Raw genomic sequence first — 16,988 nt, forward strand, 5'->3', positions numbered from 1 at the left:
AGCTTTTGGAATCTGATCTCTGCTGTTATGTCAAAATAATCAAATAAACGGTCACTTCTAGGCCCCTTCTCTTCCCAGAACTGACTCCTGGAGCTCCACTATATAACTATTTCGCTTATAATAACATTGTGAAACAGCCAGTATCTTGAATCGGCTTGCTTTCCTTCCCTTCTCCCCCCCATTTTCCTGACCCACAGCTCTTCTCTTAAACTGTATAAATCACCAGTTGTGATGGAGAAGCAGTAGTTCTATGTAATAATGCAAGTACCTTTGGGGCAGGTAATCAGGAAGTAGTCAGGTGGAACAGCAGTGGCCTGGCAGCCCCAGGGGATGCTGCCCCAGTAGTCTTCCTCAGTGGCCGGTTGCCCAGGCTGCAGGAGTCATGCAGGGATCAGCTAATCTTGGTCATTCCGTTCCATCTTGCATTCCGAGTTGTGCTTTCAGAATTCCATTCCTCTGTCTTCTGTCATCAGCTCAAGACACTGGCTCTTTCCTTTTGCCAACCACAGATTTGGGACGATACTTCCAGTCCTAACCCTCCCAAAACTTGGGAGAGTAGCATTTTGCACACATGCCTTGGCAATTGCTGTAGCATTGAGCTGAAGGGAGCATCCATTATTTGTAGATATTACATAGAGCAAGGACTCATGGAAGCCTTTTTTAAAAAAACTGATTTACTGAGAAAGCTCTGTGAGCAATTAAAAGTACTACAGCAAGCTGCAGTGATGATTGATCAAGAAAACTATGGCTTTGGGACTCGTGAGCCAAAGATATAAAACAAGACTTGAGAATCTTGTAGAGGGGAGTACATTACCTATATGTCTTTTAAAAAAACGACAACTAAAGAAGGACGAACAGCGTTAGAAACTGACCTCTAGAGTAGGTGTGGGGAACTCTCTGGCCTTGCTGATGTTGTTGAAGTACAACTCCCATCATGGCCAGACTTGGTAGGGTTGATGGGAGTTGTAGTTTAGCAATACTTGGAGGGCCAAAGTTTCTCCTCTCCTGTTCACTAGGTCAAAATGTAGTTACTTATTACTGTAATCTATTTTTGTATGATAATATTAAATAATAGCAATAGCTTTTTTGTGAAAATAAGAAATTGTGTACACATTGAATGTTTATTAATTATTTATTGAGAGGGAGAGTGTTTAAGAATCATATGCATAGATGTATTGTGGTATGTGATTTTTTTTTTATAAAAAAAAAATCTGTGATTTTCTTGTCATTTATATCCAAACATTAATATTTTAAAGGATATTTCAGGCAGCAAAAATCTAACCATTTGCTCCTATTAGCAGATTGATCTGGGTTATTAAACTATACAAACCTGCTTAAAAAAGGAACGGGCAGTTGTCAGCCAGCATATCAATAAATCAGCAACTCCAGAAAATATAATCAGGGATAGGGCAAAACCTTGCATGTTTTTTTTTAATATAGAAGCAGATGACTCCATGTAGCTTCCTCTTTTCCCACAGCTGGTTGCTTCAATCGTGTTCATCAGCTTTGGCGTCATCGCTGCCTTCTGCTGTGCCATTGTGGATGGTGTGTTTGCTGCCAGGCACATAGTGAGTACCAGCCGACTGGATATGTGATTGTGTTGCCATGTCCACCACCCTTGTGAGCAGGGCTGCATACTGGCACGCCAGAAAGAGCTGTGGGAAAGCACAAAATAAAGGATTTGCATGCAGAATCCAGTTTCTTGGTATTCTCAGCTTTGCTTTTAAAAAGCCAGACACTAGTCCTCATGCTAATGAACATGCCTGAAAGCATGTGGGCATTGCTCAGTGGGGAGTCCAGAGGACCTCATGAGACCTGGCCTATGCATGCAATGGAATGAGTTGGCAGCAGGGGCGCCATCTCTAGCGGAGCCCGAGCACGCATAAAAATTTGGTTGTGGGTGCTCAGCACCCACTGCAGGCCCCCTGATGCAACTTCCGGTGCTTTGCAGAGCAGAGGAAGTCACACCCGAGACCTCGGAGATGCCGTCCAACGCCTAGTGAGGTCTCGGAACCTGGCTTGCGGTGCTACTGGAAGTCAGGTGCTGAGGACGCGGGGCGTCATGACATCACATTTCAACATGATGTCATAAAGTCACATCAGTGTGCTGGCCATCCATAACCTGGGGCCCAAGTCGGTGCCCCTGGTTGGCAGCATGGGGTGTTCCATTTCAGGCTTCAGATGAGGAGGTGCCAATTTTTAACACTTACCTTCTATTTTTTTTTAAAAAAAAAAACCTTACAAATTTTTTAAAAAATCCTTAACCTAACACAACAGGGGAAAAGGTGATAGCCCAGCCCAGTTTGCTTTGCTGGTTTTCTATTTGCATGGTGTGTTTTTGTTTTCATTGTAGGGGGAAAAGCATTTCAAAATGTGACACACACACACACACACACACACACACACACACACTGAAGTGGTATAGCCTATTTTACCACCTCATTCAGCTACAGGTTTAACATCTCTAGCATTTGGGGGGTGAGGTCAGTGCCTGCTATAGCAGCTTGCCCTTTGCTATGACTAGCAGAATCAAAATAACTTATGTGAAGTAGTTATAATATCAAGATAAAATGCAAAGTTCTACAGACTCCTATCAGTTTGCATTGAGATGCAGAATCCAGCTTTTCTTTGTGTTAGGAAGTCAGCGGAAGTGACCTGGTCACTTCTAGGAACAACAGTCTTTACTCCTTCATGCATTAACTAGAGCTAAACATGCTAGTTATATCAGGCTGCCTTTCTCACATTTTTCAAACCACAAATATTCCATTACCTTGTTGTTTCTGTGCCACTTTTGTTCTGCTATAACATAAGAGTGTCCCACAAGAGTACTCCAGTATCAGAGGTATCTGTTGCTGGGGAGCACCAATGAGGAGGGTGCTATTGCACTTATCTCTTGCTTGGCTGAAGGGCACTGCAGAGGCTTTTCCTGATATTAACCATTAAGGAGGCTGTAATTTGCAATAAAAGCCCAAACAAAGAGCTTTTCAAAGTGATAAAAAAGAGGTTGAGAATGGAGGAAGTACCTTTTCCCAGTGAATTGTGGGAGTTGTAGCTCTGTGTGGGAAATAGCAGGGTCTCCAAAAAACTCCCAGCACCCTTAGCAAACTACAGCTCCCAGAATTCTTTGGGGGAAGCCATGGCTGTTTAAAATGGTATTATAATGCTTAGTGGTATTGTAGTGTTATGGGTTGCCATATTTTGAAGAGCAAAAAAAAAAGAGGACACATTTGCCAACTTCTACTTTCAACTGTGGATCGCTATGGCGACTCTCATTTTACACACTCATGAAAAAGAGGACGTGTCCTGGAAAAAGAGGGACATATGCGAACCCTAGCAGCTGCAGATAGCACTCAGGAGGGTGGACTTTGGCCTGTTGCGCATCGAGGTCCCCCAGGCCACCCCAATAACTCACACTTCACACATCAATTTTTGTTTAAGGTTTTTGGCATGAATTTGGCCACAACTTTATTTAAATACACACACGTGAGTGGTTGCTTAGGCATTGGTTATGACTATCTGTCCTTGCCCCAGGGACAGAACTGACCTCCGGATTCCAGCGGAAGCCAGCATGGGAGAACCATATGGGGAGAAATGAAGCTGGGCATCAGTCTCTCATCTGTCACCCACATGCCCCCTGGGGCTTGCACGGCCCAAGTCCGATGCCAGGGACTAGGACGAAAGGGATGGCAAGCCCCTGGATTCCTTTAACGGAATTCCCTTTCAGCACCACCATTGGAGGGGTAGGCACTTACCCCTCCACCAACCAATTTGGCCTGATCCCGCAGGCCTGTTCTTATGTTCTTGTGCACTACTGGGTGTCGTTTTCCTTTGTGCTTCCTTCAAGCAGGCGGTAGGATGTCTGAAAATATGGTTAATTTGATCATCTGCCCACTGTTTCAGCAAAAAAAAAATATCAGGGTTGATTCACTGCCTCCTTTTTCATTTTTTTTAAACTCTACCCTACTATTTTTCTTATCTTTTTTTTTAACAGGATCTCAGGCCACTGTATGCAGGACGGTGTCACTACTATTCCAAAAGTACAGCTCAGCCAGAGGTGGGTCACTGTGTTCCTGCTCCCTCAGTTTCTGCAACATGAGTGAGCAGGAAATTCTGGGTGATAAATGGGGGAGAAATGCAGTTTGGCTGGAATTTTAATGCAAACCTACCTAATTCATCCTTTCTAACTGAAACACGGCCATCCTTAGAAATCTGCACTTCTCCAAATGTTGGGATACAATTCTCCAACCAAATAATTGTGTAAAAAAAAAGTGTGCATTTTAAAATGTGCAGAAATAATGTATAATATTGCTTTGCAAAAATGTGTATATTAGACAAAACTGTCTACAAAAATGTGCATGTTAGGACAAAATTGCACTACATTTTTGAGAGGACTTAAAAAAAAACAGGATGCAGAAACACGGAGAACTGAACTGGAAAAATGAGAAGAGAGAAAAACCCAAATTGGCAGATTTGTTGATCTCTAAAGTTGCCTGTTCAAATACTCCACCTGTCTGGTCTGCAGGAACCAAACTTTTCCAGCCCTTCAGAAATCTTGTTCTCATAAACAAAAAATGATGTTTCTAGAGTGCACGACTACAGGGGGAGGAAAGCACATGCTCCTCTGTGTTAAAAAATAAAATCAGTGCATATTGAAAAGTTTGTCTCAGGGGAAATAGTTTATATAAGATATCTTCCTGATGTGCTAGGGATGAAGGTCTGTAGTGACATTTTTTTGTTTACTGTTTGTGGCGAGGGAGCATTCAGATGCATGCTCTCCCACTTGCAATTAAGCAGAAGTGGTACAAATCAGAAACAGGCTTCTGGAAATGCTGTAGGAGCAAACCTGCCAATTCCAGAAAGAGATGGTCTTCAGCTTCTGTAAGCCCTGTCTCTGTTGTTCAAACAGGCAGTCTGCCACCCCCAGCACCGCAGCCCCTGCACGCCCAAGATCAAAGGCAACACCTGCTTCTGCTGCGACCTCTACAACTGTGGGAGGTGAGTGACATGGAAAAGCCTCACCTGTAGGCAGAGAGTGAAATGGGAGAGCTCAAGCCCCTGGGTCGATCCTGCAGTCTTGAATATGAAGGAGTTGTTTCAGGCTGAGACCCTATCTGCACTATACATTTAAAACAGTATCACTCCACTTTAAACAGCTGTGGCTTTCCCCCAAAGAATCCTGGGAAATGTAATTTGTTAACAGCACTGAGAGTTGTTAAAAGGTAAAGGTAAAGGAACCCTGACCGTTAAGTCCAGTCGCAGATGACTCTGGGGTTGCAGCACTTATCTTGCTTTACAGGCCGAAGGAGCCAGCGTTTGTCTGCAGACAGTTTTTCTGGGTCATGTGGCCAGCATGACTAAGCTGCTTCTGGCACAACTGAACACCGAAACCAGAGCAGCACACGGAAACGCCGTTTAATTTCCTGCCGCAGTGGTACCTATTTATCTACTTGCATTGGCATGCTTTTGAACTGCTAGGTTGGCAGGAGCTGGGACAGAGCAATGGGAGCTCATCCCGTTGTGGGGATTCAAACCACCAATCTTCTGATCGGCAAGCCCAAGAGGCTCTGTGGTTTAGACCACAGCACCACCCACGTCCCTGAGAGTTGTTAGGAGAACCCTATTCCCCTCACAGAGCTCCACTTCCCAGAATTCTTTGGGGAAAGGGCTTGCTTATTAGACTTCTCTGGGGATGATAGTTCTGTGAGGGGAATAGGGGTTTCCTTGCAACTCTCAGCACCTTTAACAAACAACAGGTCCCAGGATTCCTAGAGGCAAGCGATGACTAAAGTGGCATTATACTGCTTTAAGTGTAAAGTGCAAATGAGGCCTGAGCTTTGTGCTATAGAGATAACTTTTAGTGGGTCATGTCATTCAGCTGGCAGCCTGCAAAGTCAGATTGTCCCTCTGTACCTTTTTCTGTTTACTGTTCTTGGTGGTTTACTTAAAGCCAGGAGGGTTCAATGCAAGCTACCAAGGTTGGGTAAGCATCATTATGACATTAGGTAATTAACTGGTGCTGTCAAAGTTGGCCCACAGGGTAGAGGGAGATAAAGATCTGGCCCAAGAAGATTCCCCACCCCTAGGGTATAGGGTTGCAGCCTGAGCTGCAGATCCAAAAGTCCCTGGTTCAAACTTGTGGACTCACTGTGACCAGAGACTAGCAGCGTTGTCATGTGCCATATTCCCCACATCTGCAAAATGGGGAAAATAGCACTGATTTACCTTACAAGGTTGTTGTAAAGATTACAGTTAAATGATGTTTGTGAAAAGATTTGAACACTTGAAAGTGCAAAAAAACCCTGTTAGCTGTTTTTAATGTTAAACAATCACAGCCATCTGAAACCAGAGCAGCAGGAAAATCCACAATGGACTCCTTTTTTTTGCAACAGAAAGACTAACTGGTCCCCAAAGGCCCTCCTGAAATACTATAAATTTACCATGGAGAGAAAATGATACAGTGATATAAGAAGAGCCCCTGCTGGAAAAGACCAAGGCTTATATCAGGTGTGGGGAACCTTTGTCCCTGCAGATTTTGCTGAATTAAACTACCATCACCCCGGCGTTTTGTCATGCTTGCTGCAGCTGATGGGGGTTGTAGTTTGGGAACATCTGGAAGGCCAGTGGTTCCCCATACCTGGCTTAACACATCCAACTCCCTGTTTTCTACAGTAGGCAGTCAAGTGCCTCTAGGAAGCACAGATGCAGAGCACAAAAGGCAATAAACCATCTTCCATTGTTCTCCATCTCAAGCAAATGTTATCTAGAGACATGCTCCCCCTGATCCTAAAGATGGCACTTAACCACCTTGATTAGTAATCATTGATAACTTTTATCTTCCATGAATTGGCCTAAACCCCCTTTAAAACCCATATAAATTGGTGGTCATCACCACACAACTTGTGACAGCAAATCCTATTCTTTTAACTTTGCACTCTGTGAAGGAGTGTAGTTCTGCCAATGGTTGCTAACTGCTATGGCTTAAATCTACCTCTACGGTTGGAGGCAAGGGGTCTCTGAATATGAATTGTTGCGAATTACGGGTGGGGAGAGCTCTGTTGCAGCCAGGTCTTGCTTGCGGGCTTCCCACAGGCATCTATGAGAAGAGGATGTAGGACCAGATGGGCCTTTGGCCAAATAACAACAACAACAACTTATTTATACCCCGCCCATCTGGCTGGGTTTTCCCAGCCACTCTGGGTAGTTCCCAACAGAATACTAAAAACATGATAAAACATCAGACATTAAAAACTTCCCTAAACAGGGCTGCCTTCAGATGTCTTCTAAAAGTCTGATAGTTGTTTATTTCCTTGACATCTGTTGGGAGGGCGTTCCACAGGGCAGGTGCCACTACCGGGAAGGCCCTCTGCCTGGTTCCCTGTAACCTCACTTCTCACTGAGGGAATCGCCAGAAGGCCCTCGGAGCTGGACCTCAGTGTCCAGGCTGAACGACTGGGGTGGAGACGCTCCTTCAGGTATACTGGGCCAGGGCCATTTAGGGCTTTAAAAGTCTGCACCAATGCTTTGAATTGTGCTTGGAAACGTACTGGAAGCCAATGTAGGTCTTTCAGGACCAGTGTTATATGGTCTTGGTGGCCACTTCCAGTCATCAGTCTAGATGCTGCATTCTGGATTAGTTGTAGTTTCCGGGTCACCTTCAAAGGTAGTCCCACAGAGAGCACATTGCAGTAGTCCAAGCAGGAGATAACCAGATCATGCACCACACTTGCGAGACAGTCTGCAGACAAATAGGGTCTCAGCCTACGTACCTGATGGAGCTGCTAGGCAGCTGCCCTGGACACAGAACTGACCTGCGCCTCCATGGACAGCGGTGAGTCCAAAATGACTCCCAGGCTGCGCACCTGGTCCTTCAGGGGCACAGTTACCCCATTCAAGACCAGGGAGACCCCCATACCTGCCTGCCCCCCAAACAGTAGTTCTGCAGGACTCTTTTATGTTCTTACGTCCCTCTAGCAAAGGTGTCCCAAAATGAGGATTATCTACTGAAAGATGTTTTGCTTTTCTGAAAGATGTTTTGCCTTTCTTTGGATTGAACAGAGTGGAGATTTCCGGTGGTTATTACGAGTACATTGACGTCAGCAGCTGCCAAGATATCATTCACCTTTACCACCTGCTTTGGTCAGCAACCATTTTGAACATTGTGGGCTTGTTTCTCGGGATCATCACCGCTGCAATCCTAGGAGGCTTTAAAGATATGGTAAGAGGATGTCCATAGGAAACATAGACAAGTAGAATTTTTTATTTATTTCAAGTGTGTTGTGTCACTTTTTAGAGCTATGTGCTCACCATGTGGTGTGCAAAGGAATGAGAGACAAAGGACAGCAGAAGATAGAGAGATTAAAAATGAGAAGCTGCTCTGGAGACCAGAGCAATTTTGGGTGGGCACCAGTTAAAGGTGACGAGACATTTTTTGGTAGCTATTAAAGGCAGCCATGAAGTGGGAAAGGCTTTGTGGCCTCCCTAAATGCCAGAATTCAAGTGGCAAGGTTCAAGTTCATCAGGAAGGAGTTGCGTAGGCCACTATAGGAAAGGCCATATCTCTTGTGCATGACGACCAAACTCATGGGTGGGGAATCTTTTTGTCTTGGCAAGTCAGATAATTATATCCTCCCACCTGCAGGCCAGCTTTGACAAGTGAGCGTGACTACACACCTTCTCCATCTTCTGTCATCCTATTGATCTCGGGTAGATCGTCCCACCCACCTGTCAGAGTTGGCCCACAGAGTAAAGGCATTTGAACTCCCCCATGCATTAGCTAATGGGCAGAGGGATCCAGTCTTACATTCTGCAGGATTTAGGTGCAGAGGAGAGTTCCTTACACACCTGAACCAACCAGGACTGAGCTTCCCCCGTTTCAGATGATGTACAGGGATATTTCAACCCTGCTTTTTACAGCCATATACCTGATGTCATATAGGATGTCAAGGGGTGGGGCTGGTGGGTGTGGTTTGGGAAGAGCAGCCCAGCTGCCCAAATGAGAAGGCCTGTCAGGCCAGATTTGGCCCATGGCCAGGAGGTTCCCCACAGCGGGACACTTGAGAAGGACCCCTGAGGTAGATCGTAGTGTACAGGCAAGAGCTGTATTTCTCCTGCAGTATTCTGATCTCCTCTGGCCATTTGAATAAATGGACCACAAGCTAAGTGAGTTTTCCGTTTTCCATTGTGTTCATAGACTCCCTCACTTCCTGCTATAAACTGCACAGTTGAAAATGCACGGCCCACTGTATCTTACTACTCGAGACCCCAGGTGACGTCATACAATACATATTACCACAGCACGCCTCACCTGCCACCGTATTCAGCTTATGACTTCCAGGTATGTTGGGTCAAATGGCTGCTGTGCTTACTTAAGAGATCAATCTGCTTTTTTTACAGAGGGGGTGCACCATCAAGCAGTTATGTTACAACTGCCTCTTTTTTCTATGCAATCTTTTATGTTCCATCTTTTGGAGGAGAGAAAACTATTTTGCCTTCGTCTTGCTGTCATTTCGCCTCTGTTCCTGGCTCCAAATTTTACCTTGTTTTTTTGCAGGTGTGGTGAAACACATTTCACTTTTCTGCTCAGTTTCAGCCTGTATAATTGTAGAGAACCTGTGGGCCTTCAGTTGTTATGCGGCTTCAACTCCCATCAGCTCCCAGATGATATGGCTGACAATCAAAGAATGATGGGAGTTTAGCTCAGTCGGTAGAGCATGAGACTCTTTGGGCAGATCTACTCTCATGGTTTATAACGTTTAAAATGTGCTATTAAAATGTGACACCAGAGGGTGCTGGCAAAGAGGGAATGCATGTTAAACGTTATAGAACGTTACTTTTAATATCGTCCTAATAATGTTTAAAAGATCAATGTAGTTCCAGCCTTTATCCCAGAGTTGTGGGTTTGAACCCCACATTGGGCAAAACATTCCTGTATTGCCCAGAGTTGGATTCTATAGTTCTAATCTGGAGGGCACCAGGGTTCTCACTGCTGGGGTAAATTGATCCTCCTCTTCCTGCGATGATCTTCATATTTCACCAAGTTGGTCCTTGAAGCTGACATGGGGGAGTAGGGCATGAAACTTAATTTTTACAAATTTCTTCAGTAAGCTGAAGTCTTAAATATGTGTTTTGGGGGTGTGAGGAATTCAAATCTGCTATTAGTTTTGTGATTGGACAACATTTAGCTTGGCAAGTCTGTGCCTGATGAAGAAGCACATAAACTGCTTTCGGAAAACCAAAGAATTCTAATTTTACCTTCCGAAAATGTCAGGAAGTGCTGAACAAAAGGAATAATAAATACAAATAATATAAACATACAGTATAACTGCAAGTACTTGACAGTCTCTTTTAATGATTTCTATGCAATTTTACACACATTTTTACTTAACCAAGCAAAACTAAATTATATTAATTTAACCAAAACATCTTTTGAATTCCCAAGCCATGTTACAACTTTTTAGCACCCCTCATTCTGGAATTCAAAAGCTGAAAAATTCAACATGCCCTAGCGGGGGAGGCGATATAAAGATAAACTCTCCCTGAAATGCCTCATAGCCAGGTCGTAAAAGGTAACAACCAGCGCCTCGCCATGGGTGGAATTCTTGTAAGGACCTCAAACTGGGCTACCAGGCTACTGGGATAGCTCAGTCAGCAGAGCATGAAACGCTTCATCTCAGGCTGGTGGGTTCAAGCCCACATTGTGCAGAAAGATTCCTGCATTGCACAGCGTTAGATGACCCTTGTGGTCCCTTCTGACTCTACAGTTCTATGAAGCAGGAATTTATATACAGTAATACCTCCGCGAACATCCGCACCCATAGACTATCCATTTTGGCGAATGTCCGCAGCAAACCCGGAAGTACTGGAACAGGTTGCTTCCAAGTTTGCTGCTTGCGCATGCGCAGAAGCGCTAAACTGCACTATGCGCAGAAGTGCAAACCACTCCACACGCATGCGCAAAACGGCGCTTTATCGAGCATCCCTTTTGTCGAGCGTCTGGGGCTCTGGAACAGATCCCGGACTCAAAACAAGGTACCACTGTATATAGTTCAGAAGTGCATGACCTAGGAAGCTGTTTTAATTCCAGGTCATATCACTGCTACACCTAGCTCAGTACTGGCAGTGGCTCTCAGGTAAGAGGTATCAACTGGGCTGGGGAGGCCTGCCCAGGTAGAGTCCTGAGGGCCAGAAATAGGGGCCTAGAGTCCACATTTGGCTCTCAGGCCTAGGATTCCCCCTCCCACGGTGGTGTTGACAATGCTAAGCTAGAAGGACCAAAGATTGGGCTGTGCTTGAGGCAGCTTTCTCTATGCTGAAGCCACCTCTCTCCCTTTCGTTGCAGCATTCCAGTGTCTTCCCGGCCTCCACACCATCTGGCCTTTCTGACGACCCTTTATCGCTGTCGCCGTCGCCAAGCTACGCCTGGTCCCCTACTGCTCCTCCTCGTTACTCCCCACCGTATTTTCCACCTTTTGAAAAGCCACCACCTTACACGCCATGAAGGAAGGACGGGTAGAAACTGTGCCACTGGGGCTAATTGTGAAACCTTTTTGTACTGGAGGGAGGGTGGGGAAGAGAGAGGGGGCACACTTATTACATAGCATACATAATCCATTTAAAATAGGGGAACCCTGCAACAGTCTTCCCATAGACCAGGCCTAGGCCAAATTGATGCTAAGCGCCAGCAGCAAGAAGGGACAAATCCTGCATTCAGCACCTGCAGTCTTGCTCTGTTTGCTTCTTCAAAATCCATCCTGATTAGTTGGCCGCTGTGGACTGGTTGCTTTGTGGGTTTGGTCACTTTGAGCAAATTGCTGGAAGTGCTGTGTGGCTAATCAGGGACACCCTGCTTTTCTCAAAAGGTGTTGATAAACTGGGGTTCCTAATTCCTTTTCTCCTCTTTAACAAAATTGCTGGGCTGAGTGGAATGTAGCTGACGGTGAAGATTTAAAGGAGGAACCCAAGAGCTTGAGTGTATGAAATGAATACTCTAGACTAGTAGAAGGAAATAATAATAATAATAATAATAATAATAATAATAATAATAATAGATATATGAAGCCTTAATTTTGCACACTGAAAATAGGCCTTTGGATGGGAATTGAAGGTCACTGTAGATGCAGCTGTTTGTTAGGCAAATGGTACTCTACTGACACCTAGCGACATTCTGTGAGCATTATCTCACAGTAGAAAAACAAAGGTTGCTTCACACACTACTTTTTATCTTTACATATGTTGGTGATGGATACATATAAATCGGCCTTTATTTTCCTAGTTAGGTTTTTAATATAGCCACAATCAAAAATAGGTGCTATGCCAAATATTTCCTGCTCTTTTAAACAGCACAAAAGCCACACAGTTTGGCTGGATGCACATGATCAAATGTAACTTCCCCCTCTTTCCTTACAAGAGGATGCTAATTAAGCTGCTTAGCACCTTCAAGCATTGGATTTCCATCATTTGTTCCAACATAAGCCGTTTGGGTGTTCAGGCACTCTGCATGTAAACAAACACATGTAGGAGATGTGGGAAGGGGGGTGCCAAAGCCCACCCCTTACAGCTCATCCTCCACACCCCATTTTATATTAAAGTTCTGCAGATGGAGGTCTTCCGTACTCACAGTGGCTGCTTCTGCTGCTCAGTGGTAGGGCATTTGCCTTGCATATAGGAGTTCCAAGGTTCAATCCCTGGCATCACTGTGTAAACCGTTGCCTGCAATTCTGGAGAGCTGCTGCCAGGCAATGTACACACAATCCTCAGCTAGATGGACCATTGTTCTGATTCATTATAAGGCCGGCTCCCCGTGAAACTGACACAAATAGGGGGGTTTAAATAGTGCAAGCAGCTCAGCCTCCACAAGAAGAGGAGGCTCCCCACCTGTCTTCACACCACTGGAGTCCCTCAAGTAGAGAGTGTTCGGTGTAGCCATTTTGGGACTCTTGGGTGATCAGGAACTGAGGCTAACATTAACTGCCCTCTAAGCTGTGCAGCTAGACCTAGACTGCATGCCTGCATTATTCATAGGCTTACATAGTCAGCTTCAAATGACACACAACTCTGCATGCAGAATCCTCAACTGGTACAAATCCTAGGAAATCCTAGTCTGATTTACACTTTATGTTGCAGTCTCTCATACATCTTAATAGGGAACACTCAAATGTTTGAAGCAGGTATGTATATAATTGCAAGTCCCCCCCCCCCAAAAAAAACCCCACGGATCCTTAGTGAGTGTTCACTGTGTCTTCTTACAGATCTCTCCCCTTATTTGCAAAGTCCACCACAGTATGAAGTGGACCGTAGATTCCTGCTTTTAAAAAACAAACAAACACCTTAAAGAATTTATTATAAAGGGCTGCTTTTGCTTGCGACTGAGTTCGAAGGAAGGGGATTTGCTCCGAATAAGAAAAACTAATATTTTAAAGAACATTGCAGTTGGAAAGCTTTTAGCTTTCACAGCTCTAGCAATTTAGAAAGTTGCATTTTGTATGTGTAGCCGGTTTGGTGAATCAGACCATGGTTCACTTCAAACAGCAATGCAGACCTAGGTTCAAATTCCCGCTGAGCCGCCAGCCTAACCTACTTCTTGGTGTTTGGGAGGAAAACACATGAAAGAGATTTTACTGCAACATTTAAATACCTGAATTGTGTAATTGCTTCGTGGTAGCTAATCAAGTCTGTATTTTAAGCTGTAAGAGATGGAGGAGTTTGGGAAGCCATGCATTGCATAGCTTAATAGAGGGGTATCCAATGTGCCCTCCAGATGTTTCTGAGCTACATCATTCTACACCATTGGCATGCCTGCTGGAGTGATAGTTGTAGTCCGGCAACATTTCCAGGGCACTACATTGGCTACCCCTGGCTTAATATATGTGCTAAGCATCTTAATACTGATACTAGGGAGCTCTCAAGACTTTGTGAGCTTGTGTGTCCTATAACCAATTGAGTGCTGTTCTGGATTGTGGCCAGAGACTGAATGCTATTCATTCTGGGGAGGTAGGGAGGAAAGAGTTGTACAAAAACAGGTATTAGAGCATGTTCTTCTCACCTTGTCAATTCATTCACTGGTTCCCTGTTTGCTTGGGATTCACAGAATGCTTTGCACAAAACAGGGTTAGCCAGCATGGTAGACTCCAGACACTGGACTGCACCTCCCCCATCTTGCAGGCCAATCTCATTGTGTAAAGTCACAGAAGCAGGTGGTAAAAAAGCCTGAGCTGAAGAGTTTTGCATTTCAATAGCCTGGACCTTCTCTTCTCATTAATGCCACTGCTCCAACATCACACCAAAGCTGCAAGGCTGTATCTACTTACTTTGCAGTAAGCCCAATCAAACTCGGTGAGATTTACTTCCAAAGTAGCCAAAGATAGGAATGTGCTATAAAGTTATTTATTGCCTAAAAAGCCATTGCCTAAAATCATCTGAGGATTTTAAGAGATGTTTTCAGTCAGGGCTGGGGAACCTGTGGCCCGTTGGATGGCATTGGACTCTAAATTCCATCAGCTGCAGCCAGCAGTCGTCATCAGCGATGCCAAAAGCTGGAGTCCAGCAACATCTTGAAGTCCACAGGTTCCTCAGTGTAGCTTCTAGTTCATTCGGCATTATATAAAAATGGGCGTAACTCGTGCATGCTCTCCTGCATCATAAGCCCAAGGTTTGCCAAAATGTTGTGGTGTTCTCATTCCTATCTGCAGGGCTTTGCTCAAGGTCTGTCAGGTTTCAAAGCAACTTAAGCAGAGCAGTTAAACACATCCTTGCCCCATGTCCACCTTTTCTCCAGAATATCTTAGAGCATGAGCTTTTTGGAGTGGGAGGGTTTGACTCTGCGCTAAGATTTCATTAATTGTGTTAACCTCATTTGTATAGCAATCCCTGCTATCATACTCTTAAGCGGCTAGAACAGGGCTGGCCTCTAGCTGACTACACAGTACCTTTAGATTTCATTATCATTGAGTGCCAAAGACATCTGAACAAATGGAATGGTTATGTCACAGTGTCCGTGCTGCTTTTAAAAAAGTCTCTTTTTTTACATGAAGAAAATAGCAGTTATCTCCACCTTGATGACCAGGTTGCTTTTTAGCTTTGATAGAAGTGTATGCAATCACCTGTAAATGTAAACACACAAGTCACACGCGCTGTATTATCATCTTCAAATCAATTTCTTGTGAGAATGTAATGCACACATGGTTCATGTGCCCTCGAAATAATTTATAAAAATAAAAATGGTAAGAATTTTGTTTACGTTTTAATTTTGTGGCAGGGTTAGCTGGTTCCCAAATTCTTATCCATATAAATGGCATATCTGCCTATATACATAAAAACGTAAGACTGTCACTATACAGCCCATTAAGAGAATGTGTAGCACCTCCTAACCTGGATTTGCATCGATTCAAGGTGGAGGAGGGGAGAAGACAGGTTTTAGAATCGTGGCTATAAACAACAGCAGAGGTCTGAATAAAGCAGGGTTGGAAGGATGCAAAAGAGCTGTGTATATGGGGGGGGGGCCTTGAAGGAGCTGTGGAGGGGTGGGTGAGGAATACAAGTAGGAACAGGAAACCCTAGCATGCTTTTAAAAAGGAACAGCATGCTTAAACAGCCTGGCCCCGAATTCTCATCTGCTGGCAATACAAAGGGCTTCACTCACAGCTATACAAAGTGTTTAAAGAGTAAAATCTGTATTGGCCGACATGGTGCCTTTCAAATGCTGTTGGACTACAACTCCTGTCAGCCTCAGCCAGCATTGCCAATGCAGAGGGGGTACTGGGAGATGTAGTGTAATGATATATGGAGGGCACTATGTTGGGGACCCCCCCCCCGTGTTTGCACAGAAACATGGCTTCCATTATAATCCCGCTTCTGCAGCTGAATTTTGGTCACTGTAAATAACTGCAAGAATTCTTAAGTACAGGCATTCGACCAAAAGCAGAAATAATGGCACACAGAACTTAGGCAAGAAAGGGTTGTTGGCAGGGAAGGAAAGAGGTGAGCTGAGATGCTTGTATTTAAGGCCCTGGTAACAAAGAGAAGCATTTGAGGTGAACATGAAAAGTAAGCTGCCTCTTTTCACAGCTAGCAAAAAGGGGGGGGGGAATAAATGAGTGGTAGGGCACACTTTGCATTCAGATCCCAGGCTTAGAGTTTAAATAAAGATCAGGTAGCAGCAAGTGATAGGGAAAATGCCTGTTTGATACTGGGTTAGATGGGCAAATGAATCAACTTGGAGCAAGGCAGTTTTCTATGCTCCTAAAAAAAAGGTAAAGGACCCCTGACATATAAGTCCAGTCGCGAACAACTCTGGGCAGCTTAGTTATTATTTGTGCTCATAATGGTATTGGGGCAGTTATACACAGTCGTGCTTTCCATACTGATCGAGCCTGCAACACTTTGGGGACAGATACAGAACATGCACTAAGTGGACATGTAGCAACATAGCATCAAGCCCTGTTAACGTTTTGTACTACAGATGTCCTGGTTTATTTTATTTTTGTCCTAGTTGTTCTGCTGTAGTGCAAGAGTGCCCCCTTCAGATAACATTGGGGAAGCATCACAGAACTACTAGTACAGCAGAATAATAATGCAGTATTGTTGCATAATGACATGTTGCAGAACACATTCACAAAGAGACACCAATCTAGGGGGGCTGGGGGACTTTCTCAGCAAGGGAAATTTGGGGAAAATGTTGGGTGTGCTGCTAGAGGGTGCCTTCTCAGCTCACATGGGCAATAAAGGCCTAGCCAGTGAATTGTGTGAACCCTTAAAAACACACCATCTGCTGCAAAATGGTGTGTGTGTGTGTGTGTGTGTGTGTGTGTGTGTGTGTGTGTCTGCAGTAGATGCTCTGAAGTTCCACAGTAAAGGAGCTGATGTGGAAAGTGCTTCCTAAACAAAAATGTTTTTAAAACCAATCACCTATATAAAACACAAGCTAAATAAATGGAATAATAACAAAATGACTCCACATTCTTTTACCCAAATTCAGGCAAAAATAATGTGCA

At 44.4% G+C, this 16,988-nt stretch overlaps 2 protein-coding genes across 2 annotated transcripts in view; one reads left to right on the top strand and one right to left on the bottom strand.

The window, feature by feature from the left end:
* Positions 1 to 427, bottom strand: part of ATP1B4 (ATPase Na+/K+ transporting family member beta 4) — a 43,842-nt gene extending 43,415 nt beyond the window's left edge. Inside the window, exon 1 of the mRNA XM_080991147.1 lies at positions 269 to 427. The gene's annotated coding sequence lies outside the window, so the exon portion shown is untranslated. The remainder of the gene's footprint in view (positions 1 to 268) is intronic.
* Positions 1 to 15,230, top strand: part of TMEM255A (transmembrane protein 255A) — a 34,223-nt gene extending 18,993 nt beyond the window's left edge. Inside the window, exons 4-9 of the mRNA XM_080991151.1 lie at positions 1,479 to 1,568; positions 3,992 to 4,054; positions 4,907 to 4,995; positions 8,056 to 8,215; positions 9,191 to 9,334; positions 11,339 to 15,230. Coding sequence (XP_080847277.1) covers positions 1,479 to 1,568; positions 3,992 to 4,054; positions 4,907 to 4,995; positions 8,056 to 8,215; positions 9,191 to 9,334; positions 11,339 to 11,497 — 705 coding nt within the window. The 3' untranslated portion in view covers positions 11,498 to 15,230. The remainder of the gene's footprint in view (positions 1 to 1,478; positions 1,569 to 3,991; positions 4,055 to 4,906; positions 4,996 to 8,055; positions 8,216 to 9,190; positions 9,335 to 11,338) is intronic.
* Positions 15,231 to 16,988: the final 1,758 nt, after the last annotated feature.

The sequence above is a fragment of the Podarcis pityusensis genome (genome assembly GCF_964106645.2).
Source record: "Podarcis pityusensis genome assembly, chromosome: Z".
Classification (NCBI taxonomy): domain Eukaryota; kingdom Metazoa; phylum Chordata; class Lepidosauria; order Squamata; family Lacertidae; genus Podarcis; species Podarcis pityusensis.